General features: G+C 37.6%; 4 protein-coding genes across 15 annotated transcripts; 3 read left to right on the top strand and 1 right to left on the bottom strand.

Annotated features, from left to right (window-relative positions):
* The first annotated feature begins 579 nt into the window (after positions 1-579).
* LOC141900804 (uncharacterized) lies at positions 580-17843 on the top strand. 12 transcript variants are annotated; one of them, XM_074787849.1, is made up of 13 exons: positions 580-679; positions 5157-6400; positions 8455-13078; positions 13270-13317; positions 13734-13955; positions 14234-14321; positions 14408-14557; positions 14638-14850; positions 14942-15142; positions 15295-15393; positions 15477-15503; positions 15673-15691; positions 16681-17843. In XM_074787849.1, exons 2-13 carry the CDS (start codon positions 5209-5211, stop codon positions 16686-16688), a joined length of 6891 nt encoding a protein of 2296 aa, XP_074643950.1. In that variant the 5' UTR covers positions 580-679; positions 5157-5208; the 3' UTR covers positions 16689-17843. The 12 variants fall into 12 exon arrangements, with proteins under 12 accessions (XP_074643950.1, XP_074643944.1, XP_074643954.1 ...); XM_074787843.1 differs by lacking the exons at positions 15477-15503; positions 15673-15691 and adding an exon at positions 16359-16414; XM_074787853.1 differs by lacking the exon at positions 15477-15503.
* A 56-nt stretch (positions 17844-17899) lies between these two features.
* On the top strand, positions 17900-20770 carry LOC141900248 (E3 ubiquitin-protein ligase RNF14-like). The gene is made up of 11 exons (XM_074787050.1): positions 17900-18244; positions 18435-18518; positions 18597-18729; positions 18811-19045; positions 19141-19260; positions 19350-19532; positions 19612-19711; positions 19791-19925; positions 20012-20196; positions 20290-20440; positions 20528-20770. Exons 1-11 carry the CDS (start codon positions 18176-18178, stop codon positions 20744-20746), a joined length of 1614 nt encoding a protein of 537 aa, XP_074643151.1. The 5' UTR covers positions 17900-18175; the 3' UTR covers positions 20747-20770.
* Positions 20771-21287: 517 nt separating this feature from the next.
* LOC141900220 (NADH dehydrogenase [ubiquinone] 1 alpha subcomplex subunit 11-like) lies at positions 21288-22890 on the bottom strand. The gene is made up of 4 exons (XM_074787010.1): positions 22672-22890; positions 22455-22550; positions 22079-22198; positions 21288-21651 (listed from the first exon to the last, which is right to left on the bottom strand). The coding sequence occupies exons 1-4, from the start codon at positions 22817-22819 to the stop codon at positions 21449-21451; spliced, it is 567 nt and encodes a 188-aa protein (XP_074643111.1). The 5' UTR covers positions 22820-22890; the 3' UTR covers positions 21288-21448.
* A 366-nt stretch (positions 22891-23256) lies between these two features.
* LOC141899234 (store-operated calcium entry-associated regulatory factor-like) lies at positions 23257-27046 on the top strand. Its single transcript, XM_074785413.1, has 9 exons — positions 23257-23407; positions 23567-23683; positions 23772-23863; positions 24047-24139; positions 24575-24685; positions 24765-24865; positions 25033-25280; positions 25496-25738; positions 25846-27046. The coding sequence occupies exons 2-9, from the start codon at positions 23590-23592 to the stop codon at positions 25869-25871; spliced, it is 1008 nt and encodes a 335-aa protein (XP_074641514.1). The 5' UTR covers positions 23257-23407; positions 23567-23589; the 3' UTR covers positions 25872-27046.
* The last annotated feature ends 146 nt before the right edge of the window (positions 27047-27192 follow it).

Genomic DNA, 27192 nt, shown 5'->3' with positions numbered 1-27192 from the left:
ACTATTGAGGAAGGTAGTGCCCATAGCATATAACCAGATCTAATATAAATGATTGTTTTAATTGTTAAGATTAAAAACCATCTTTTGGACATAAGTCGTGACTACGGAAGCCCCTAGGTGACATATGAGATAACTTTTTTCATAATTTCGACTTATTAAGTCGAATTTCGACATAATAAGTCGAATTTCGTGTTAATTAAGTCGAATATCGAGTTTTATTTTCATGTCGAATTTCGACTTATTAAGTCGAAATTCGACTTAATTAACACGAAATTCGACTTATTATCTCGAAATTCGACTTATTAAGTCGAAATTCGACTTATTATGTCGAAATTCGACTTAATAAGTCGAAATTATGAAAAAAAATTATCTCTTATGTCACCTAGGGGCTTCCGTACCTATCCCTTTACTTAAACTTTATGTAATGATAAATGTCTGTTTAATTCAGGAATCGAACCTCGAGCCAATAAATGACGTCATACGGTAAAACGTATGGGGATACCTGTCAGATGTTGAAAATTGAATCCAAGAACCAATAATGACGTCATATGGTGCAATCCGATGGGATACCGCGGTGTGAGATCGTGGAGTTTTCGAACAACGATAGTTTATATTTACGAATAAAAAGCGATGAAATACTTAATAATTGAATAACCAACGCATCACAGATGAATTAAAGGTAAGTTTTATATTCTGTAATAATTTTGAACGCACTGAAAACGTTTTGAAATATTCCTAGTTGGCAGTTTTTTGTGTTCAGTCAAAGTTTGAAAGTAGGAAACGTCAACCAGAGACAAGAGGGGAAACAACTTTGACGATCAATCAAATTTACTTTATTCATTGTTCTCTCTTGTCTAGTCAGTATTATATCTGTGGTAGAGCTTCGGTAATGTCAGCAACCGCATTGATTAAAATCGTCTTTATTTTAAGCCGTGTCGCCTAAAAAGAGTTGAAGTGATGATGAGAGGAGGTTATAGCCTATGACAAAAAACATGTAGGCCTAAATCTATGTCTTCTTACCATTAACTAATAAATAATTAGGCTAGAATTCCAGGAAATCATGCACCCACAATCTATGAAATTATGAGCGATGTTTCAAAGGCTCATCATTTTCAGATCCCCAACACATTTTCTCATATGTTTCAGCGGACCTGTTTTATACTCTAAATTCATAATCTACTGATCGGAATGAATTAGGCCTAATACCGAATTTGGCTTTTGTGAAAATGGGCCCTGGGTATTTGAGGGATTATCCAAGCTCATATCTTTACCTTGTTCCACTGGGCAGCAACGTATGGAAAAAACCCCTACTAGAGAATGTTATTATGTGAACTGAGATAAAACTATTTGAATGACACAGATAAGATTGAGTAACACTAACACTGAGTTATTTCTATCGAGTATGCATTTTAAAAATTGCTCCAGGATGTTTTTTAATGGTGCCTATCATAAAGCATTCCATTATCGTAACTATCGTAAGAGGGCGAGGTTTTTAAAATACCCCGATTTAACCACACACAGTATTAGAAGTGTAGGCTTGGTCTCGCTATGAGACTAGGTCAACTGTTACGGAATTAGGCAACTGTTACATATCCTGCAGTATTTTCGCAGATCGTAGTACCGCGTATTTGTAAAGCGTTGTTGGTTTAGTTCGGTACATTTTGGATCATTTGTTTGGATTCTTTATCATCAGGCATAAGTTTAGGTAAATAGGCCTTACTACTAAAACGAGTCTAGTCTACACGCAGCAACAATCGTGAACACATACACACTCTAGACGCAGGTGTTCAGTTCACCTCTCACAGTGTTCTGTAAGCCCTATGTATACTGCTCGCTCTGTTTCTGGAGTATCAGGAATCGGCAGGAATCGTATACTACACCAGTATGTAAATCTAGAGGTATGTTCGATGTTTTTATCCCGATTCCAGTAAAATTGAATTATCAATAAATGACTTACACCAGCTCGTCCCATATAGGCGGCGGCATATGTTGTCTTCAATTTCAGTCAAGTGCTGGTTAATCTATATTTTTCGTTGAAAATCAGAATGTGGGAAATGATTTGAAATACGCTTAGTGATATTCGCTCAGTAGGGAAAGTGAAAAACGGATCAGTTATAATACAAACCGATATCATAATGATTCCATATTGGGCGTTCGCGTGGAAATAAGTATTTCAACTACAGTTTTGTGACTTAATCTATATAAATCAGGTGTGTCGAGTGTATTTTTATAAATAAAGAAGTTTAAATGTAGGCTTTATATTTTCTAAGACGCGGGGGTCAATAGAGGACGAAAATTACTCTACGAGAATAAAACTGAAGTATGTTTTTGTTGGAGAAAATCTTGTTAAGTCAACAGGACAAATTTGTAGACAATCGAACCATTCATCAATTGACAAGTAGCTGTTAGAATATGTAACATGCTGTGAGAAATTGTTCGCCTAGCCTGTGATATATTTCAAACATTCAGCTGTGATAATTCAAGTGACAAGTGACAGAATGTGATACTGTATTAGAAGGGTGCGCGATTGATTAATTGTTTGGGACAGAGTATATATTCCAGATGGTGAGTGCGCTGAACCTGCGCGTAAATGATTTTCAGTCAAAATTGTCTATGTTGTGAAGCCTCTTGCCTAGAGAATCATGTTAATAAAATCATGACCAAGGTTTGTAGGAAGTTACAAAGTTACAAAAAATCTACCTGAAAAAGGTTTTGATTTGTGCTTATTTTCTGCAATTAAGTAAAAAAGTGCTGCAAATTTCTGCTAACAATCTCAAAAAGTATTTTTATCGTTCAAATATCAGTCTTTTTCTATTCAAAGACCTTTCATCGAGTCAATGTCCGATGCTTCAAAGTCTTTATTTCATTATTCCAAAGTTTATGACATCGTGTATGGAATCAATTTCATGTAAAGTGAGTTAGTCGATTTTGAAACCCTGATCATGCTCGGGAAAAAGGCTTCACCCAATTATTTCTCGGGGAGAGAATGCTTTCATGTTTTTTTATTGGCTTTGATTTAGCAGTAGATTGTCGTGGAATCAGTGTCATGTTCCACTTTGTGATCGGTTTAATTTCCCCTCCATTGATTGTGTGTTTAAGCCACGCAATTTAAATGCATTGGAATTTTTTCTCTGATTATATTGAGTAAGCGGAGATCGGAGGGCTGAATATGCAGCACGCGTGATTTGAAGACCTAACTTTGATGGAACGTAATTAATTGCGACATTTAGGTTACATCCTAATTACGCCAAACCGCTGTGATTTTCAGTGTTTTTCAAGTATAGTGAGTGAAGCCAGTAGTGGTAGCCTAGTTGTTATAAGGTAAAATTGTTCGTCTACCGAAATCTTTGTGTTTAAATGTTTATATGGTAAATGATCTTAATATTATTTATCTAATATCTAATGATTGAATATACAATAAAGGTGATCTGGTTTATGAGTATATTCTATGTAAATTCAACCAAGCATCTCATTCTGTAAAGTTTACGTTAATCTAATATATTATTATTGTTTTCATGATTCATGGATATGAGCCAAATGTCCTACTGTGACGTAGTAGGCCTAATTGGGCTCTATAAGGTCACGAAGTATCATCAAATTTGGAATAGACTTTAGAGCAGTTGTGTAGCTATTTCCTTTCTATTCATGTGTGGTTGTGACTAAATTCTGATGCTATGTGTATTTCTAGCAATCATTCGGTACTTTTGAATTCAGGTATGTAAGTCAAGTTTCAAATCGGGACACACATGTAGCAAGGTTACCTATACGTATCGCGCTCTGTAGGTTGATAATAAAAAAATTTAGTCGATGAAATATAGATTTTACTATTTACTAATTGTGATAACCGCGTGCTCTTCAATTAGGTCTATATAAATAACCTGGTCCTATCTTTAGGTTATTATATGACTAAGTGTTATTTGTCTAAATGTGTTGCACATTATATCAGGTGTTGTTTCAGTCTCTTACGTTTTGTGGGAAAATACAGTTTTTCTCGGGTCTGAGTGATATAGCAAAAATCAGGTATAGATGAAGTGCTGTTTTGAACTAGAGAACTGAGTGAGGAAGGTGAGTGGCTGTTCGTAGGAATTAGTGTACACTTCAAAGTTCAAGTTCAATAACGGTTTAGGCTACGATATTATTGTATTCTACTATATTTGTTGGAACTATAATTCAATCTTTGTGGCATTCTGAGTCGACTGAAATGGCGCTAGGCCGACAGTTAAGATGCTGATTTTCCCATGGTTTCCATGTTGATGATAGCGAATTATAAACTCATCATTTAGTTAGGTACATGGAGTATGTACATATATATGTTCTGTATTTATACTTGATAGTTCGGTACTCAGTGTTGATTCAATGCTTATATTACCTTCATAAGAAGAATAAACAGTTGATAGACGTGGAAGTAATTAACTTCATTACACCTAGGTAATTGGCTATGCTCAGTTTTGATAGAGTCCCTGTGCGATTGAAGTTAATACTCGCCCCTCGAAGATTGACTGTCTTCAATTGTTATTTTAGAAGTTTTATCTTGCGCAAGATGGTGAAAGTATTAGAACTTAGATCTTGATTTTAATTTCTACTGGTTTATATTCAGAAAAGTTTCTGCTGGTTTATATTCAGAAAAGTTTCTGCTGGTTTATATTCAGAAAAGTTAACACTATACAATGTATGTACGATAATATTACCATGTGTGTGAATATCTATATAATTTATTCACTTAGCTACTATATGTTTACAACAAGGTGATATTGGTTATCGATATTAGATTATTGTTAGCTTCGCGCCGAACGAATGAATATTTAATTTTTACTCGCTTAAAGCATCATTAACAGTACGTTTAATTGCATCAACCACTATCATCGATGGCAGTTATTTACAACGTCGGAAAGATTTTCAAGCTGGGGTTGATTTCGAAATATAAAAACGGTTAAACATTGATGAAAAACTCGTCGGCCATGTTGTAACGATGATACAAAAATTCTGCAAAAAGAAAACGCATGCTTAGTGTGGGATTTTTACTCGTGATTCTGCAGCCATTTCATTTCCTGTAAGAACTAATATATCTACTCAACTTTCAACCTATAGTTATAGCTGTTGTTCAGACTACTTTTAACCTGATTTTGTTCATATGTATATTGTGTGTATATTTTTAGATTGAATGATCGACATCTTTTGATCGGATGCTGAGATTATCAGTAACCCAGGATGGCGTTTCAACAAAGAGGCCAAAATATCTATCAGCACCAAAGATCAATCATCCACAAGCAAGAAATAATTCATAAAACAACTGAACTGAATCAGCAAAATTATCAGCGTAGCATTCAACATCAACAGCAACAAGGCATGGATCATCCTCAGGTAGAATTTGAACCTATTCAGCAAGTTACAATTGAACAACCCGGTTTAGCCCCTGATCTGAATCAGCAAAATTATCAGCGTAGTATTCAACATCAACAAGGCATGGATCATCCTCAGGTAGAATTTGAACCTATTCAGCAAGTTAAAATTGAACAACCCGGTTTAGCCCCTGATCTGAATCAGCAAAATTATCAGCGTAGTATTCAACATCAACACGGCGTGGATCAGCCTCAGGTGGAATTTGAATCTATTCAGCAAGTAATGGTTGAACAACCCGGTTTAGCGAAGCAGCCCGATGAACGTTTGCAACATCAACAATCTCGACCGATGAATCAGTTCGGCCAGAAATCGACGTTTCACTACGAGAATATGGGATTGCAGGAAGGTATGAAGAGTCCTCCGGTAGTTCCACCAAAACCTCAAGTCAGACGAACTCAGACTCATCACTACCAGACGATAACGCAAACACCGCAGGAATTACTGAGGAGACAACAATCACCGCAGCCATCTGAGAGGGTTAATACCTGGCATTCAAACAGAACTCAACAGCAGCCGATGCCTCCACATTCTCTACAAGATTCGACTTCGTGGCAACAGCAACACGGAATGACAGGATCTCCTAGCTTCAAACAGGGAAATCAATCACCATTTCAACCAGCGAATCAACAACCCTCGGCACGCTATATTCAATCACCTCCTCCGGCTAACCTACATCATCCTCAATCTCCAGCCAGTCACCTTCATTCTCCCGCTGGCCCCCGTGGTCATTACCCTCAGTCTCCGGCAAACCAGCCACTATCCCCGGGTCAATTCTCTCCCGCGGGCCAGCCGACCCCGGGTTACCGCACTCAGTCACCGGGAACCCAACCATCCCAACGCCAGTTCCCTCAGTCCCCCGCAAACCAACCACCTCCTGGCCACCATCCCCAGTCTCCTGCCAACCAACCCCCGGTGTACCAACCTCAACCTAGAGTGCCGTCTGGTGATCAGAAGACTAACCAGCCAGGACAGGCGTACGTGAAACTCAGGCGAGCAGAAGGTGAGCATCTTCAACATACAATCATTATAGATTTTGAGTGGGTAAAAAATGCACCACACGTAAAACAAACATTTCCAAGTATTAGTGAGCGAGCAATATATCAGGATTGGTTGATCCCTAAACATGTCATTATAGCTGTTTTAGCATTGTGTAGCAAGGAGCTCAATTACTCTTCAACTTGTCTTCTATTTCTTATATCAACTTGATTTATAGACGTCCTAGGTCAACAATTATACACCAAACCTCTATCGTAAAGGTTATAATAGTTCTACACGAGGTTTATTGTATGATTTAACTATAGATTCGTGCTTTAATTCAAGATTCTAGTCCCGGTAATTAAAATCGCATCTATTGATGTTAGGTCTACCCAGTATAGCATTTTCAACTTCCAAACGTTCAATTCGCCTCAAGGAGTCAGGATGACTTTGTGGTTCAATTAACTTTGACTGGGCGGTTATAAGAAAATGTAACTAATCTTTTTCATCGCTGAGTCTATGTATAATGGCGTATGTAGATATTATATGCAGTAGTAATTATGGGAATATGAACCAATTGTTTATAATTACAAGTACCGAAAACGGGTTTTACAGATAATTGCTGTATTTATCCGCTATTATTTTCTCATTAAAACATTTCTCCGATGTTGCGTGATGTCCTCATCATTACATAATATCACCCGATCACATACAGTTATACTCGTACATTCTCGAAAACAGGTTAATCTAGTAATAATGTTGACCGAGCAATTAAAATACTAATTGCAGAAATTGATTAATTATGAATTAGCTGATTTCTTAAATATGTAATAGGTAGCTTAATTTGTTGATTATTTATAATGGGAGTATATGTGACTGATTAATAAGGCTGATTGTATTATGGTATATGGCAATATATTACATTCTGTGTCAGGTGAATTGTACTTGAATTATCGAGATGATTTCAGTGGACCATAAATATCTTAATTTATGGTGAAATCTGAATTGTTAGCCTGCGTAGAAAATCTCGATTTTCCAGATTTTCCAAGAAAACCCTTTTGGTGTCTTTGTTTATGCGCTACGCTATTATACAAATAAATCCGAAGCAGGGAAGATTTGAATTCTTTTGAGTCATTATTATATGATAGTAGATTAGGCTTTGTTGTGAAACTTCAAAGAACTTCAAAGCATATTCAACTAGGCAAATATTGTACGGAAATTTAGCGAAGCCTTGAAATGAATATGAACTCTAAATGTGGTTTATATATAGCTATAATTAATGATCATTTTAGGTCTCTATACGGATAGTAATAACGGGTATAAAACCCCGAGTAATACTTTGTTTCTGTTTGTTGTCCGTGTTATTCTGTTATCAGCTTCCGAATATGAAAACATTTCCTGTTGTTATGATGATGTATAAGTTTGTGGTCTACAGCATTTCCTATTTATTAAGACTTACGCAAGCTATCTGCTTTACAGCACGATATGACATATTTTCGAATCTTCTCACACGCATATTATTGTAAACATTTTTGAAGCCCTGCAGGAAGAGTTGTATGTCCTGCCCTGCGAATACTCAGTTGGTGATTTTCATTGTCACGTCATGAAGCAATCTAATAGTAATCTGAATTATAGACTGCACATTACATCGAGCCAGGGAGTGCGACTCCCCGTACGAGCTATCTAATGAAAAATTTTTCATCAAGAATTGATTGATTGAAATATGAAGAGTGAAAGCTTGTTGAACTGAATCTTTATTATTACGCTCAATACATTGCCTGTATTTGATGTATATTTCACGCATAGTCTTACACATATCTGAGGTCAAATCCGTTCATTTATTGTATATAGAGGAGATATATTGTGTATATAGGAAAATAGGCTGTGCAATCGCATTTTTTAGAACCATTCTTTTTAATGACTCGCTTTATGAATTGATTTCGTTTCGGGGGATTATCAGGAAATGATGGTCTGCGTTAAGAATAGATTCTCGAACGAACATCCGCTCCGATTAGAAATCATCGGTTCTATTTCTGTGTAGAAATATCCTTCATCGTCACATTCTTTTTCTGTTTTTAGTGGAAGATACAATGAAACCCGATCAGATGGAGAACGGTAAAGACCCCGTCACGTATGTCGACGGTAAATGTACTTGCTGTCCCTATGGTTACCATATTGACCTCGACTTTATTAATTTCTGCGACAGTATGGCTAACGGTAATTTGCTACTTAAGCTAAAAAAGATCAAACGTCACAAAAGACAGCTACGAAAATCGATGGAAATTTATCTTCAAAACCAGGATTCGAATGAAACGGCGACGTACACGCCGCAAGAGTCGTTATTCTCAATGGCTGAACAGGATGAAAGCGCTACGAAAGAAATTCTTGCTGAAATCGATTCCTCCGTTGATGCTGCCCTGTCGTCTATAGATACGATGTTCGCGCCCGGTCCTAAAAAGTCGAAACCGGTTTCGGATGCAGATTTCTCGCAACCGCGACAGTCTCATTCCCGCAGTGAATCGATAAGCTCGTTGTCGTCGGTAGAATACGATCGATCGCCGGTGTTTCCTTCGCAAACTTTCGGCCATTTTAGCTCGACGCACGAAACGCAAAATGATTCCACTCATCACATTACTTCGCAGCAGATCGCGGCTAATATGGCGTCGTGTTTTCGATCCGATAGTCCGACGAACAGCGACGCGTCGACCCAGTCGCAAGTTACGCCCCAACAATTACAAAATATCCGCGAACAAATGGCTGTTAGTTTAAAGCGATTACGTGAACTCGAGGATCAGGTGAAAGCGATTCCGTTATTGCAAGTTCGTATTTCCGTGCTGAAAGAAGAAAAGCGAATTATGATGTTACAACTGGAAGCGAAGAATAAACGACCTCCGACGAGGACTCTCGGAGTCGGTGACGGTTCGGTCGATGATTACGAGAGACCGAGAGGTCGCTCTCGAAGTCAATCTCCGACCGGGCGAGCGTTCGAAATGTCCGAGTTTCAGTCGTATCGACGAACGAATCGTACGAACATGAGTCGTTATTTGTTACAGAGCGACAGCGAAAGCAGTCGGTCGTCGCCGACGTTAAAACCGGATACAAAATCAACCGGTGTCGGCGATTCCGACGTGCGACAGCCGTACTTTTTACAGCCTCGGCTCGTCGAGAAAGCCGAATTAACGAGCGCTCTGAGAAACATCGTTAGTCACACAGCGGTTCATTCTGAACATCACACGCGAATTCACGAGAAGGAGATTCACACAGTGATCGTAAATCAAGCCTTAAAGCAACAAGAACAACAACAACAACAACAGCAGCAGACGTCCGTTCAATTTACCCAGCAGACGCCTTTAACCGAGCATAAAAAACCAACTCGTACAATCGGCGTCGGTGAAGGCAATGTTTTTGACGATGGTACATCTTCGTCGAGTCGCATGCATCTACACGAGAAAGAGCTTCGTACGGTCATTCTAGCCGATACGAAGAAAGCCGTCGTTACTCGTAACGTCGGTGTCTCCGTACGTGTTCCAACTCGAGACGTCGGCGTTACTTTCGTCCACGAAGTCGAGAAACCTCGAACGCGTGACGTCGGGATAAACGTCGAAGAGGTAACGTATAGACGAGGCTTGCGCGGTGAAAGCGGTGAGTTCGCTCAGTACGCCGCTATGGCTCGAGGAGGAGCTGCTGCTGGTGGAGAGTATGGTTATCAACAAGATGATTCTCATAGCTCCTCGTCATCCGCGTCGTCGAAATTCGTCACGACGAGATTCACGGAAAAACGCTCGACGAATATCGCGATTCACGAACAGAAAGTAAAGATGGCTTTGCGCGATGCTTTGAAATTCAACGTTAAAAGCGTCGGTTGTATGGTGAGAATGTCGAACGTCGATAAAGAAACGATGTGCGATTCTATAAAACACGTCAGCGTCGGTTGCAGCGAGGATAGTATAGACGTCGAAGTAAAACCGAGGGTGATGACGAGATCGGTCGGAGTCGAAGTCAAACCGTCGACGTGTAACGGTATCACGTGGACCGAGCGTTTATACGCGTTCGACGCCGCTACCAATACGACCGTGCCGCAATTAATACAACGAGCTACCAACACGTCGAAAACGGTCGCGTATCCGGCGGCGACGAATACCGAAGCGATACCTCTATACAGCGTCGGCTCGAATACGGATGTTAACGTTTTCCTCAGCACGAAACAGTTACGTCACGAAGGCGTCAACGCCGTTACGAGTACGAGCGAAAAGTCGAATAACACCGAACGAAAACCGCTGGTAACGCAGAATTACGATTGTCAGATTTATTTCCGCGAGGAAGGAAGCGACACGGGTAGAGATTTAGTCGTTACCGATGGTTCGACGAATACTGAATGCGAGAAATGCATCGCTCGACAGCTGCAGGATGAAGCAGAAGAACGATGGAATAGTGAAAACATGGAAACATCATCGTCGTCGTATGGTGGAGTTGTTGGAGGCGGTGTTGGAGTCGGAGGTGGTTCTAGACAAATGACGCATCATTCATCACGTACGATAATAAAAGGTGGCGCTGGTGGTGCCGGATTCGACAGGTCTGGTGCGTCCGGACAGTCTATTTCTAAAGGTGAATTAATTCGGAATACTCGAGGATTCATCAGCTCACAGCCCGGTTACGGTGGATCGAGTCAGTATAGTAGTTCAGTATCGGGATCAGGTGGTAATGGGATGCGAACCGGATACGTAGAACGAGGTTACGTCACGTCTACTGGAGTAATGGATGGAATGAATACGAACGGACTAGTCGATACGGCGAGGAACGGTGACGCTACGAGAAGAGTGATCACATCCGTTCGTACGCTAGGTAGCGCTATCGATCCGAATAATCCCAGTCCGCTGGGTGCGGTCGGTACCGGTATCTGCACCGTCGAAACTAAGATTACGACGCAAACATTCGAAGATCGTTCGAGTTTGAGCGGATTGTATGATTACAGCGACGGTAGCGAACAAGGCTCCAGTGAAACGTTGAGTCTTGTCGAATCCGGTCAGACTTCAGATGGCGCCGGTGGTGAAGTAAGTGCGGGAGTTAGCGGTGATGTGGAAGTGGTCGAGCAAGGAGAAAGTCTGAAAACAGGACAACGAACGTTAATTACTGATAAAATCTGTAGCAAAGAAACGGTCGTACGTAAGATCGGTCGAAGCGGTATCGATGGATTGACGATGCAAGATATGTTGGGTCAGTCATCGTCGACACAGTCGCGTAAAGATAGTAAACGGAAGGAATACTTTATATCCGGACACGTTACATCACCGAAATTAACCGCTGAGAAAGTAGTCATAGCCGATAAATCCGATACGGACGGCAGCGATTCCGAAATGAGTGGGTCTGAATATTTCTCTCAGGAAAATAACGGGACAATCATTCGTAAGCAACACGCGACAGTCAGTAGTTCGGACGAGAAATCTTCGTCAAATCAGGATTCAAGTAATGGTAATAACGTAGTTACAGGTAGTGAACAAAGCAGTGCAATACAAGAGAAGAGTAGCAGTCATCAGGGTAGTATGTCGATGTCTATGTCATCGAGTAGTAGCGCCGATAGCGGTATCTCTAGTTTAACATCAGCTGAAACCCACGACACGAACCTATCCGATTCTCCGCCTTTATCGGCGAAAATAGCTGCCGAAATAGAAGCAGAACTGAGAAGTTCACATTCGGAATCGGGAAAAACGTCGGAAACGTCTTCGTCGAGAATTGTTGGCAGGCGAATAACCGGTGCACCATCGAGGGTACATTCACACAGTGCCAGTGTCGTATACGACCCAGTTCCAGTCAGTAATATACCCGTTCCACTATCGCGTCGTATTAATGATATTCCTAATACTAAACATACTATAAATACTGGTGGATCTACTACAACTTATAGAACAGTAACAGAACATTCAGGTGTAAAGGAAGAAAGTGTGCCAGTTTCTATGATTTCATCATCGCAGTCAGGAGCGATTAGTTCCTCTTTTGGAACTGTTACTTCCCCGTCATCTATTGAAATCATAAAATCTGTTGATAATGGTGACAGTTCGAGTTCGGCGTCATCGGGATCTGGAATGAACAGAACAAAAACAGTCACGACAACAACGACTGAAAAATCATTTTCAGGCGGTTCCGGGGGTAATACGGATATTTTCGGTTTGCCGTCGGGTCTCAAATCAAAAACTGAATCATTCGGCTCAGAATCTCACACAGTTATAACTAAAACCGATATTAAAGATGATGCAGTGGGAGCCATGATCGATAACTTACACGAAAAATGTGAAGCAGGAACGACATCGCATCGAGAAAGTTCCGATGACGTTTTAACAGACGTAATCAAACTGCCGACGAGTCCAACGAGATTCACGAGCTCGAAACATATAACAATACATCGTCAGGTCGTTTCCGATAGCGACGCGATTAAAGAAAGTTCGATGGAGGAATTTCATAAAACGGTCGACGGCCAAACAGTCGAACATTGCGTAAAACGATCGGGATCATTCAGCGCCGATACCGAAATTAAAGGACTTTCGAATGCTGGCGAAAATGTTTCTTCTGTAAGCGACGAAAATACGGATAACACGGAATTACAGCGATCCGATTCTTATCAACTGAAGTCAATCATGAAGAAGGGCGGGGATCAGTCGGCATCGAGAATGAAGAAAGAAATTAAATTCGCTATCGGAACTGTCGGTGGGTGAGTATCTTCAAATACATTCAATTATTACCGTAGTTCAAGTGTTATGACTGTGTTCAAGTAAATATAGATAGATCTGATTGATCAATTTAGTCGATGATTAGTTTAAATATGTAAACTCTTCAAGGGATTCAAAGGTAAACAAACATAAGCAGACTTTTGTTTCGATTACAAATAAAATCATATTCCAGGAATATACAAATGAGATCTGGGCAACGCTCCCAAATCAGGGGTGAAAGGTATGAAATGAAGATATATACATTTATACTGTAAAAACTGCTTCATTCATCTCTTTAAAGTCATCGGTGACTGATGATGAAATGCTTCGATAATCTTATGACACACGCAGCATGATTGAATGTTTAATCACGCTTTTACTATCGGTAAAATAAGTTATTAAAAAGCTTTCAGATCTTCAGTAAGATTCAGCGATTGATGGCAGATATTCAGACTCGGATCGAGGACTTTTAAACTATCTTATATTCTGTACTCGCTTGCCATAATCTTTGCGGTATAAACTGGCTCAGAACTATTCTTTATCATCTGTTTTATATGCTGAGTGTTTTGTATCTATTCGTTCCCCTCGTCGTTGGTCGTCACACGCGGTACTACTTAATAGTGTCCGATGATAGAGTTGATGTATTATCTGTTGTAGTTATGTGTCGACTAGTTCCGACGAGAGCGTATCTACGGACGAAGATGAAGATGATGATGATGATGATGATGAAGGAAATGATAGCGAGTCGTCGACTGGAAGTTTCGACGAAGGGTCATACGACGGTCAGAAAGGATGTATCGTATACACTTGTAAGGACGATGAGAAAATAGCTCAAGGTACCCAAGGTGCCCATATGTTCGATCAGAATATTCGTGAAACGTGAGTGTACCGGTAGTTGTTGTTTGTAACTAGTAGGTCGATTGTAGTTTAAATGTCGAGCTAGTTTCCTGTTTTCTGAATCGTCAGTTATTGTATCATCACGGACGTCTTAAATGAGCGCAGCATGGTTTTTCAAACTCTGCTTTGCTTTTCGATTATTGCTTTCCTCGCAAAGCTGCGCATTTAAATTTATTCATTTTCAGCACGGATCAATTCCAAATTTTGCACCTATTTCCAATAGAATTTACGATTCGATTTGTTTGCTTTGTGTTTTGTAGTTTTGACATGAACAGTGATGTGAGAGCAGCTTGTGAAGCTGTTTCGAAACATCTGTTAGATGGTGAAGAATTGGTTGATGAAACATTGGTTTGTATCGTCTCTTATCAATGAACCCCCATTTCTACATGTACAATGTACAGTACAAAGATTCACTTCTTCTTGCTTTTTTATAGAAATCAGAAATGGAAATTATACGTCAGGAATGGTTTAAGATTTCTAGTCAGCGAATGTCAAATCAATATCAAGTAGAGGATTTTCTGTCAGCGGTCAATGAGATTTCTGATGATCTTTTGAGTCTTGTCATCAATCTTTCTGATACAAATGTAAGTCCATCGATGGTGTGGTTATTTATTGAATTATACGTGCATTCAGAGCTGAAACGTAATTCCATCTTGTATTGCAGGGAAACAGTGCAGTCCATTATGCTGTGTCTCATTGTAATTTCGAAATAGTTAGTTTGCTCATAGATACTGAAGTTTGTGACATCAATAAACCAAACAAGGCTGGGTATACACCGATCATGTTGGCTTCACTCGCTCAGGTACACTCAGAATCACAACGTGAGGTTATACGTCATTTATTTAGAGAAGGAGATGTGAATAAGAAAGCCAGTCAGGTATTTCAATGAGAATATTTTGTCAACTTTGGGAATATTAGGAACATTCAAGTTTTTTTATCATTTTCTTTGTAATAATGTCTCTGTTTAGGCTGGCCAGACTGCTCTTATGCTTGCTGTCAGTCACGGTAAAAGAGAGATGGTTAAACTATTGTTAGACTGTGGAGCCGATATAAATGCGCAAGATGAAGACGGCTCATCTGCTCTAATGTGCGCCAGTGAACACGGACATGCTGACATTGTCAAAGTTCTCCTTGCGCAGCCAGAAATTGATCCATTGATGCATGACAATGTAAGTGGTTTTTTATAATCCGAAATATTAAGACTGTAATTCATTGAAACACCAAATAAACCTCAGTAGGCACCATTTCATCTACACTTTCACTATTTTTGTTTGAGAGTTTATGTTATTTTAAGTTTTATTTCACTGCACTCGTGTTTTAGGATGGAAGCACTGCCCTGTCTATTGCAATGGACAACGGTCATCGGGATATCGCTGTTTTATTATACGCCAAGCGCAGTCCTCGTAGACAAGGCTCACCGGTAAGTTACTTGACGCACCTACAGCACGTGATAAAATAAGATTATTCCGTAATTAAAAATCTTTCAATTTTACGCCATATAAGGAATCAGATGATGATAAGGAAACTAAGGTATAGTTATGTGGGTAATATTCACTGTAATTCACTCAGCGGTGATTGTCTCTAACTGGAAAAAAAGAACAATAGTTTAGCATCACTATCCAAACAATATCACTATATTATAAGAACTATGAACTAGAATGAGCTACGTACAATCTTCAACTGTTTTTTGGAATTGCAGGTGGAACTGTCCTCAACGTGTAGGTTTTAGGTTATATTTACGTTTGCATTTAACTCTTTACACGCGTCAAAGGCAGCTACGCTTGGATCATTTCATCACGGGAACAGTTTTAACACAAAAACAAATACTGTCAAATAGTAGTTAACAATGGATAAGACTCAGTTTGAATTTCAGTTCATCTTTGATAGCACAATTAGAAGTCAGTTGCACCATATAACTACAATATAGAACACTTTTAGATTGGCACTGATAATAATGATTACAAACATGCTGCTTAAAACGACAATGAGTTAGATTATTATTATTCAGTTTAGTTGATTATTTTTTTACCAATCCCTGAGTTATTTGCATTGATATCGTAGAATTATATTCCTACCATTTTTACAGGGCCTTCTTGAAGAATGGCCTGTGCACTTGTGTTTCTTGTTCGGTTTTCTGCGTGTGATTATGTATTTTTGTACCTCAAATAATAGAAATTTACTTCATTTATTCCGTATCAAAAGTGTGTTTAAATGCATGACATTTTTGTGAAAGCATGATCTCTTCTTCCAACATAGTTTTATTCTTATTTCATTCAAGTGAAGTCGTTTTGTGTTTTACATCTGTAAAATGTTACATATCTATTGAAGCTTTCTGCTCTTGCTTGCTGTCCGTAATCTATCTGCATGCTAATGTATTAATTTTAGGGGAATTATGCAAAATGGAAGCAAATACAACAGAAATGGGGTTTGGCTCATTTGAGGTAAAATCCCTTAGTGAATAATGATCCTTCTGTTTTTTTTTTTTATTGGATTCAGTTCTATCTTTCACGTGGATTCATGGATTTATTTATGCTAACCACGCAATGCTGAAATGCAGCAATTTGAAACATTTGTTACACCACTTTATTTCTTACACATGCAACTCTCACCATTTGACTAATGCTTGCTTAGTGATTAAATGGTATGAGCATTTTTATCAGGATAAATTTCTAAGTAGTTAAAACATGTTTTGTTTTTTTCGTTTCAGCTCTCTAATAAAATGAAGAAAATCGGTGAATTGAAGAAGTAAACGATGATGTGTCTACTGACATGTACGGTACTTTACTCAGCTGGACTGAAGACCTTTTAGAAACGTACATGAACAGTTTAAAACGTTCTCAATTAATCAAAACTATTTTTATTGATATTTGTGATGATTATTTCATATAGATTATCTTAACAAGTGTGTGATATTCTGAAATTAACTTTTGGTCACTTTTCGTTTGGTTATTATCTATATTTGAATGAATGAATTATATTGTGTTAACAAATAATTGCCACCTCAGTCACTAAAATAAATCACTGAACATTGGATTCAAGGTGTCGGTACTTGTACTTTACTGTATGATGTATACAGTTTGTATTTTACTAGGGAATCTGTAATGGAGCCACGCACAGGGCTTTTACATTAACTTAGGTATTCATTATAAGTAAACTTATAACAGTGGATTTTTAGAATATATCTTATATCGAATAAAGCTATCGGCAAGAGAGAACGTCTTTTATGATGTAACCATTTCTATGCATTTGCTGTGCAGTTATCCTTCACACAAAATTACTCTGAACTCTTGCTTCGATTTATCAGAGATATAATATATGTATATTTCATATTAACGCATTGCTGTACATTTATTGATTAAGTAACATCCATCATTATACTTGTAAAAAATCATTAATTATACGGGCCATAAAGTCATAGGTAAATACGACTCTGGTCACAAATACAGTTATTATAAAGGTGCTACATTAATCTCAAATGTATATTATTATGTACTGGGTTAAGTGATTGAGATTGTACTTATAATTTTCAAGGCTAGGAAAATAGTTTTTCTAGATACATTTATCGGTTTTCGGAAGTACGTGAAATGTTGATTATCTTTGTAGAATAATCGTTTTACGCATTTGAATCAAAATGAACTCTTTGTTTTAATAGGATTATTTTGTAATCTTACAATTCAATCTTTGAAAAATTTCTCTTAAGCTTTATAATCAAAATGTGATCTACTATGCATTATATTTACAGGTATATTTTGTGCACGCGTCGATTTTACAACCATCATCGGTTTTTATCAATGATTAATAAGCAAAGTCTTTTTTTACCTGAAATACGTTGTATGCACAAATTATTTCATGTGGAAATAAAATTCTAGTTTCTCTCTGAACTTAGTATTATGGCTGTGTTTTAATTTTCTAAATGGACTATTCTCCCTTCTTGGTCCGCATTATTGGTCGAACGAGCGCCGAAGTGTATTTACTGCGTAAAAGCGAACTCTATGGATATTTGGGTCTCGAACCGCTGTTCGCTTGCATTTGGTATTGCGCAATCATACTGCGAACGAAGATCCCTGACGTCATTGTGCTAATTTGCATTTTGACGTTAGGGAACCCCTATGTATGTCGCAATAAAGCGTAACGGCAAACACTATATTATAGTGTTGTAGCACTGTTCAACGGTCCTCCTGCTGCATTATTTCCCCCAAAACATGGCTTGTGGTGGTGAAACTCTCACAGCAGAAGCGTTTTCATTTGTAAATGAACAACAACGCGATGAGGTACATGCATTTTTCTTAACATTTATCAGATGGTGGATGTATTTATGTAAGTCATAATCCATACGTGAATGGATCAGTGTGAATTAATTACGGGCTCGCTCCTGTAACTAAGATAAACTCGGCGCTGTGTTGACAATATGTATACCGCTATCGTAATGCTCACAATAATTTCCTGTGCCCATATTTTTAGGTAGAATTACTTCAATCTATATTCCCGGAAGAGGGTAGAGTGGTTGTTGAACACGAAGAAGGAGAAACTGCATTCTCTTTATTGGTACTTATTTGAATAAATATTTTCATTATTGGAACTAAAAGATCATTGCCCATTTTGAGAATTGAATGTTTCTTTCAGTTGACAGTTCCAGTAAGAGTTGATAAACCACCCATTACTATAGATACATGGGTGCCGTATAACAACGATATAGATCTTGAACTTCACGGCGTCCCTGAATGTTCAAAACCATCATTTCAAAGGAGTGATTCGGGTAAATGAAATCAACACGGTATTCACTAAAATTCAGGCTTCATCTATATTTTCACCATTAATGTTTTATCATTGCTCCCAGGTTCAAGATGGCATTCTTCATTCGATGTTAATCATTTGACTCCATTTACCCTTCATGTTACTCTACCCGAAAACTATCCAGATGAGGTACCTCCCATATTTACATTATCCTGTCTTTGGTTGGACAGCTACCATTTGAAACAGCTATGTGAACATTTGGATCAATTATGGAATGAAAATATTGGGATCCCGATATTGTATTTATGGATTGATTGGTTGGAAGATAATGCATTAAGGTATATATCCTAAACAAACTCGCTTATGTTTATGTTGAAATATTTTTAAGAGAACATATGTACATGTATTTCTTAATGGTTTGGTAAAATTCCAGATGTTTAGAAATTAAGGATAAAATTCAAATAATGCCAGTTGACATAACAGAAGAACGCCCTGATCCACGGGTCATTCCAGAATTTACTGACCTTCAAATTGATCTAGCGACCATGCTCAGGTAAAAACAGATAGAGAGGTTATTCTGAACTACATGAAAATATATCAGTAACTTAACCAAAACTTAGTGTTGATGCTCGTTCCATTTAGATATCATCTGCAGCGTGAGTTGGAAGATTTCTATCAAAGTAAACAAACCTGCGGAATATGCTTCGACGAATTCGATGGCACTGAGTTTTTCTATATCAATGAATGTATGCATCATTTCTGCAAGGCGTGTTTAACCGATTACTGCCACATGCACGTCAAAGATGGAACTGTTTTACAGCTGAAGTATGATTTGTTTGTTTTCTATAAGAATCGACAGTTGAAGTGAAGCTTGCTTTAACTCAATCCTCGATTCCAATTTCAGCTGCCCAGATATTGACTGCAAGATAGCTTTACCACCTTATATCATGAACGCCGTCCTTGGACCGAAAGCTTTTGAAAGATGGGAAAAACTACTGCTTGAGGTAACACTTGTGAACATCTCATTTTAGTAATCCTCTTCAATTGATTGAACATTTTTGAACGGATTATTTTCTATAACAGAGAACCTTGGAAAGGATGGAGGATATTGACTGGTGTCCAAGATGTAATCATGTTGTGATATGTGAAGAAGGTTTGGCTAGGTGTGCAAACTGTTTTCTTACATTTTGTGTTCAGTGCAAGGAGACCTATCATCAGGTGAAATATAACTTCAGAACGCGTGTAATGTCACTATTCAAGCGTGTTTGTTTCTAACATTTCAACGATCTTATCAAACTGAACAGGGCACACCGTGCAAATCAGCGGCAGATAAACTCTCAGAATTGGAAAAAGAGAGCAAAAAGAAAACAAACAAGGCAAAGAAAGATGAAATAAGACAGCTCATAGAGAGATACACAAATGAACTGCTGATTAAACGAACTGCAAAAAAATGCCCAAAGTGCGGTATTCCCATTGAAAAGATAAGCGGGTAAGTCATATTTACTTCTTGATAATATGAAGAATAATTTCAAGACATCTATATTTGGGCTATAATTCAATCATAATACATTTCTATTCGTAGATGTAACAAAGTAACATGCGCCATGTGTGGCAGCTTTATGTGTTGGGTTTGTGGTCGTCAAATAAAAGGATACGATCATTTCTCGAGCTCTGGTTGTGCCACCTTTGTTCAAGAAGGTCCACAGGCTCCGCGAAGAATTGTGGTGGCGCCCGTAAGAATATAATATACATTACCGGTATTTAAAACAAAATTTCTGGAAATTAGTTTTTTCATTACATTCAGTTTCTAATATTTACAGGAATTCTACAGAGCTCAAGCTGAATTGGAACGAAATGGACGCAAAAATGTTATCGCTTGCGTTCGATGCCGACAATACAACGTTAAACAAGGCTCTAACAACCACATACGCTGCTGGGCCTGCAGTTGTCATCTGTGTTTTAGTTGCAAGAATAAAATTGATGGCAAAGTGACCGATCATTTCGTAAATGTCAGTGGATGCAAGCAGCATTCAACGTGACGACTAAACTACTCATTCTATCCATTACTTGTTGAATCATCATCTGTTCAGTTTTATATATTGTTGAAAGCTAAACATCTTTACTGTTTATCGAAAATAAAGTTCATATCTAGTAAAACAATGACATGTTTTGTGTTCTGAATTCTTTTGGAATGCAACTTAGCACTGACGGAATCAATATAGGGTTCACAGCCAACTAGATTTAGACTTTTCCCAATTTCAGGCTTTGACTAAACTTCGCTTACCTCAGGCCAATTGCACCAGTCCCAGTTTGGCCTAGTCTATACCAGATAAAGTACAGGTTGGGAACAACCACTAGGTACTAGACTCGACTAAGTTTGGCAAGTCAGGTTAAGTTTAGTACTGTATACGCGCTTCCACACTTGCAGATCACCGAAACATTAAAATCTCAAATATCCTTATGGTAATGTCATTTTCATTAGCGAAATTTTGACGACCCATCTCATTCACCGAGCTGGAATCACTGAGCGTGGAATGAAGATGAAGACTTTCAGCAAGAAATTAAAAACTTAAAGCACTCTTTGTATGACACCTGCAACTTTTACTAATTTTCAAAACAAACGAACAATGTCAAGCATACAAAAATCTAATTTACATTTTCATGCGTAATATACTAATATTAATTTAATTTCGACCGATGGTACATTGTAATTGATACGATTCTAAATCATCGTCATATTTTCATTTATCGATATTACGATTTGGTTCTTTTCTAAATGGATCAAACGACCGATCCCAATTCCATAATCCCGGACCAGCAATCAATCCATCTTCATAGCCTTTCGGTATGAATTGTAAATTTCCCTCCATCTCGAGCCCGCGCGTAACAAACGCTACTGCTCCTAAACCTAAACACATTCCGGTTCCCATTTTGACGCTTTTCACTGAAATACAAAAAGGATATCTATACTTTCCAGGTAATAGAGCAGAATCAAACCTGATGACATAAACAAACTCTGCCACTGCACAAAACCCTGCCTGATTAGCCCGAGTGCTGCACCTGTCATCATTTAACAGGGTGGCGCCAATTTTATTTGACATGCATTTTCCCCGACTATTCCCTGACATGATCTGCTAAGAATCCGAGGTGATACATAATTTTCTGAGAGACACAATTTTCAGAATTTGAGGGGCCAAGAGCTAAAATTCAGAATTTTAGGGGCCAAGAGCTAAAATTCAGAATTTGAGGGATTTTGTACCCTCAAAAATGGATTTTGGAATTTGAGGGGTTTTTGAGGGGCTTTAGTCAATTAATGGATAAAATTCAATGGTGCAAAAGAACCAAATTCAGCTCAAACAGTTGATACTTACTTCTTGCTCCGAGAACTGCTCCAGCAGCGCACCCTCCGAGCATATGATTGTATGGATCACTTTTTCCTCTAACGCTTGCAGCCACCAAAGTGGTCGTCCCAAAAGCAGCACCCATCAAGGCTAAAAAGAGCAATTTACAGAACTTTAAAATTGATTCAAACAAGACCTCACTCAACCACAAACTGTAAAAATTTCACTGAGATTAGATAAACTGAATACTGATTTGAGAAATACAGGGAAAAATGTAATGCGAAAAAATCTAGCTCTAGAACGGAATCTTCAGTCGACATTTATCATTTTTTGCGAAATAAAGGTAAATGCATGGTTCATTGTGCCACAACCACACCTGAGAAGATATGTGAATAACAGAATTTACCTGCTGGGACAGCTATACTGGCAATTCTAGCAGCAGATCCTGTATATGTAGCTGGTTGTGTGCGACATAATACATCACTTAGACCAACGAATGAACCTACATGAAAATACATATATACATATCTAAAATTTATAATACACAATTTATTTATACAATTATTTGTAATGCCAGAGCCCTCAATTCAATAAAATGATTGACTTTAATTTTTTTCATTTACCAGTGTACAATCCGAGCCCTGTCCATGTTGCCAGCTTTCTGATGCCTTGCTCGTCATCTTTACCCTTATACGGATTGACAAAAAAGCCAAGACTAGGGAAAGTTGGTTCGATTGCTGTTTTTCGATCTAAATCGGGTGCAAATTTCATTTTGAAGCCTAAAAAGACCCGACAGTCATTTAGTTGGCCTTCAAATATTATAGGCCAAGGTCATCGATCTATCAAAATTGTCACATTGAAAATATCTATTCTTAAAATTCTTCTCGAAATCTTGAGTTATGAAAACAAAAAGAAACAATTATTTGGTGTTTTATGTAAAAACTATGTATTTCTGTTTCAATAAAGTTGGAATTTGGTTGAATTTATCCCATAATGCACCGTAAAGCTGACGAGGCATCAAATATTCTAAATTCATCCGCGATTAGCCCCGCAATTATTTACTCATTATAAACATGTCAACTAATATTCGATCAAGATGTTTATTCTAAATTGTTATTAATTTAGTTAGATGGGAGAAAAGGTAATTATAGACGCTTAAATAACACAAAATATAAGGGCTTCCCCAAAACTATTTCCAGGCAGATAGCGCGTAACATTGCGGAAATCATTTGTTGTTCGGCGAAAAAATGATAAGTCGATTCAGTGTTTAATATTCTTGAAATTTCCACGCAAAAACAGCAAATAGATTTCATCATTCGACACAGACAGACATCTCGAAAGGCTAGAAATCGTCATCAAGTAGGTTTCATATTTTGTATGCTTTAGCCGGGGTTATTCTAAGATTCTATTCCATAATAAGAATCATTGTGGATGAATTAAAAGGCCGGTTAAAGGCCTTGAATTAAACTTGTTTTTACACCACTCACCGCTGATTGTCACATTTTCTTTCATTTCCAGCTGTGAATGTGTACGTAAGCAATATGATCTCCAAAAGTAAATTAGCATTAAAAATCATGGATTATTTACCATTAGTTCTCCTTACCATCGCTGCGGAGATGAATATACTTGTATCTGGTAAGTAATTTCGATTGACTGCTGATTGTGGATGTAGAAACTGTTTAACAAACTTTGTTTGATAAATAATATTCTTCTCAATTTTTAGCTGATAGAAAAATGCGACTGTCGGATATTCAAGTACTAACATTATACAATGGAAAGATGACCAATGCGCGAAGAAGTAGCCCTATACCTCAGGTACGTACTCCTCTATTGACATTCTTAATTTCAACGACTAGTTGCGCAGTCGTGACTTGATTTTAAAAATGGTCTTATCTTTAAGACTGGTCTTAATTTGCTTTATTTTTAAGCTATGACTGCGCAGCTGGCCCCTAGGAAATTCAATAGCAGCTGATTTTCATATTTCATTTTTATTTGCAGGTTAAATGTATTGGTGGTACTGCTGGTTGTAATAGTTTTACTCCTAATGTCGTTCAGTGTTACAATCGCGGTTCAGATGGCTATGATGTTCAGGTAAGTGAAATATTGAATCGTTGAAAATGGTCTATTTTTATCCTTTTTATCCAAATACATGAAATGAAAGGATAGAAATCTAGGCCCCTATTTGGTGATGAGTTGGCAAGTGTAACTAGGAAGTCGAATACTAATCTGATAATAGACATGTGAAAAAAATCACACATACATTTTACCCTTTCACTGCTGATGTTTGACAGATGCTGTCATCTTTCAATAGAACAATTTTAACGAATCAACAATTATATGAATACATGGCACAGTGGGGTTGATGCAGCTGGGTCACCAGTATAGCACAGTAAATAGCACAGTAAATAAAGGCTTAATGATTAACAGTGGATATGATAATAATTGTTGTTTGTGAATTATTTGATATGAGTAAAACTGATGTATTTGATTTATTTTCTGATGTATTGTATTTTATACCTAATCTAGTGGGAATGTAAGACGGATATGGATAATTCATATCGTTTTGGTCGAGTTGAAGTATCATGTGAAGGCTATGAATACAGAGATGATCCGTATATTCTGAGAGGATCATGCGGGGTCGGTATTTAATCGTTAATCGACTCGTACTTCTTAAATCGCGATGATTATATTGATGATTATTTTATTCGTTATACAGTTGGAATACACCATCGATCTCACTGAAGCTGGATATAAGAAGAGGGCTCACGGAGGCAGTAGCTATTATGGAAATAAAGAATATGGATCTTCGTATGGAGGGTGAGTTCTCTATGATAATAATAATCTATAATTCTCTGTTCCTATGTAATTCTACAGGTCTCTAATAGTTCTCTAATAATAATCTATAAATGTGCTGCTCATATATAATTCTGCAGGTCTGTAATTATATTGATTTTTTTGTGATGTTTGAACTTTTAATATTACAGATATTACAAACAACTCACTAAGGGAACATCAGTCATCGGAGATTTGATCATGCTCGTTATTGTCGGTTTGATTATTTACGCAATTTACAAAACTTGCATCGGAAACCAGCACGATTATAGATACGACGGAAGTTCAATGGATTCCGATGATACTTATTCCTCTTACGATAGTGGATTCGGTCCATCAGCTCCACCTCCACCACCGGGATTCCGTCCTGAATATATGCCAAGGGGAAGTTCATATCCAGGTATGTCACATTCATGTGTAATGAAAAGTTTTCATTTTTGTGAATTTGAACAAACTTTAGTCAAACTCGCTTTAAGTCATCACATTACTTAAATCAAGACATATCTATATTTTTATATGATATTTTGATATGTGTCAAATAGTATTTCTTATTGCTATTTACGTGTCATTTTGATGGTGTTGTTGATGTAAACAGTGATTGTTTGATATTTCCAGGCGGATGTCGTACAAACTATGGCACAACAACGCGCAACGATAATGATACAGGGTTTGGAGGTTTTTGGACCGGTGCAGCGTTGGGAGGATTAGCCGGTTATTTCTTCGGAAACAGCGGAACAACGACCACTCACGGAACAACGCGTCGGCGAGGTTGGACTAGCGGTAGTAGTTGGTCATCAGATTCATTCTCTGATTCTGCATTTGGCGGCAATAGTTCAGAGTCATCTCGTACTGCTTCTGGTTCGTAATCATCGATCGAGTCTGATCTTACATTTTATAAGATATTTTTTTTTTACAGTAATAAAGTCTAAGCAATACGATGATCTTATTGTATTCTGTTGTTTCAGGTTTTGGCGGCACACAACGAAGATAAGCTTAACACAATTCATAGACAGATATTATTCGTCCTCAGACTGTGATCTTACATAGAAATAATAAATGAATGAATACGGTGTCGGTGCAAATGGCAGCAGGCTTAATTCAATATTATGCAATATTCATTATTTAACTTAGAGACGTTCATTAATGGGGAAAATATGAGAAGCATTTGTGCAGATTAAGATGCTGAACATTTTATGTATAGCGCTACTACGTGTAGGTACATTGTATATGTATATAAAGAGATTAGTCTTGGACACTTTCTACATGTTTTCTTTCAAATTGTGTACATATATAGTAAGCTGTTGTCTAAATGTGAAATTTGATTTACTGAATTCAACAACTGCAGCTTTGCCGGACCATAAGCATTGTTGGCTTGTAAAAAGTTTTACAGAAGTAATTGCAACAGTGTCTACTTAAAATGATAGCTATTTCAACATTAAATTCATCAACCCGAGCTGTACCTAGAAAGACTAAACTACAGGGCCCAGTTTCACAAAAAAACTTTGACCCGATTAAATCGATTAAATTTCATCATTAATTCAGTTTGTCTAAAATCGATTTAGGCGTTAACCGTTTTTGTGAAACGGCTCGGAACAGTCATAGTTCATTCTAAAATTATAAACTAATGTAAATAATATTTTTATACTCATTTAACAATACAGTAATCAAAACATGGTTGAATTTTGAATTGATGCAAGTCTTATGACACATGGACTGAATAGTTTTAGGATTTAATGCATATTCATCGTATGTATATGAAAAAGTAACAATAATACCGAAATGGGAAGTATGTGTGAATATATGTTATGCTTTGTATGATATAGTCCTGTATGTAGTGGTATGGATCTCATATTGCGATACATTAAAGCAGTACAGAATATAGAATATACTAAGTTTTCTCACCGAGGGAAATTTACCTTTTGAATTTTATGTGTTGAATTCCTTGTTGCGTATGCATTCTCTTAAATGTTTTGTTTCTTTTGTTTATTTTATTGTGTATAATTCGTTGTGTATTTTTTTCAAAGGAATTTCTCCAATGGTGCTATGCAGAATACTACTAGTGTATCTCAGATGTCTATTTGTAAAATATATAGGGACTTCACTCTCTGTGATGCAATACCGAAATTGAATAAATTGATTAATTCACTCTAAATTATTGTAGTTTGTTTATTTTTTGTTTTTTTTTGTTCTGGAAATATGGGATCAAAACAACTGAGCCTCCTGGTAAATGACTAGGAGACTAACATAAACGAGTGGATAGATTATTTTTACTTCATATAAGGAGCAAAGGGAAGAATTACAAAACCATGCAC

This window comes from Tubulanus polymorphus, chromosome 2, assembly GCF_964204645.1.
Source record: "Tubulanus polymorphus chromosome 2, tnTubPoly1.2, whole genome shotgun sequence".
Taxonomy (NCBI): Eukaryota; Metazoa; Nemertea; class Palaeonemertea; order Tubulaniformes; family Tubulanidae; genus Tubulanus; species Tubulanus polymorphus.
Note: the sequence above shows the minus strand (reverse complement) of the source record. Positions and strands in the feature narration are given on the sequence as shown.

Coding starts and splice junctions, on each gene's coding strand:
- LOC141899234 (XM_074785413.1), top strand. CDS start 23,590: ATGATCTCCAAAAGTAAATTAGCATTAAAAATCATGGATTATTTACCA. Junction 23,864..24,046: donor GAAGTAGCCCTATACCTCAG/GTACGTACTCCT, acceptor TTTTATTTGCAG/GTTAAATGTATTGGTGGTAC. Junction 24,866..25,032: donor TATGGATCTTCGTATGGAGG/GTGAGTTCTCTA, acceptor TTAATATTACAG/ATATTACAAACAACTCACTA.
- LOC141900248 (XM_074787050.1), top strand. CDS start 18,176: ATGGCTTGTGGTGGTGAAACTCTCACAGCAGAAGCGTTTTCATTTGTA. Junction 18,730..18,810: donor ATTTCAAAGGAGTGATTCGG/GTAAATGAAATC, acceptor CATTGCTCCCAG/GTTCAAGATGGCATTCTTCA. Junction 20,197..20,289: donor CCCATTGAAAAGATAAGCGG/GTAAGTCATATT, acceptor TTCTATTCGTAG/ATGTAACAAAGTAACATGCG.
- LOC141900804 (XM_074787843.1), top strand. CDS start 5,209: ATGGCGTTTCAACAAAGAGGCCAAAATATCTATCAGCACCAAAGATCA. Junction 14,322..14,407: donor AATTGGTTGATGAAACATTG/GTTTGTATCGTC, acceptor GCTTTTTTATAG/AAATCAGAAATGGAAATTAT. Junction 14,558..14,637: donor TCAATCTTTCTGATACAAAT/GTAAGTCCATCG, acceptor CTTGTATTGCAG/GGAAACAGTGCAGTCCATTA.
- LOC141900220 (XM_074787010.1), bottom strand. CDS start 22,819: ATGAAATTTGCACCCGATTTAGATCGAAAAACAGCAATCGAACCAACT. Junction 22,551..22,671: donor AGGGCTCGGATTGTACACTG/GTAAATGAAAAA, acceptor ATTTTCATGTAG/GTTCATTCGTTGGTCTAAGT. Junction 21,652..22,078: donor AGCAGTTCTCGGAGCAAGAA/GTAAGTATCAAC, acceptor TTTGTATTTCAG/TGAAAAGCGTCAAAATGGGA.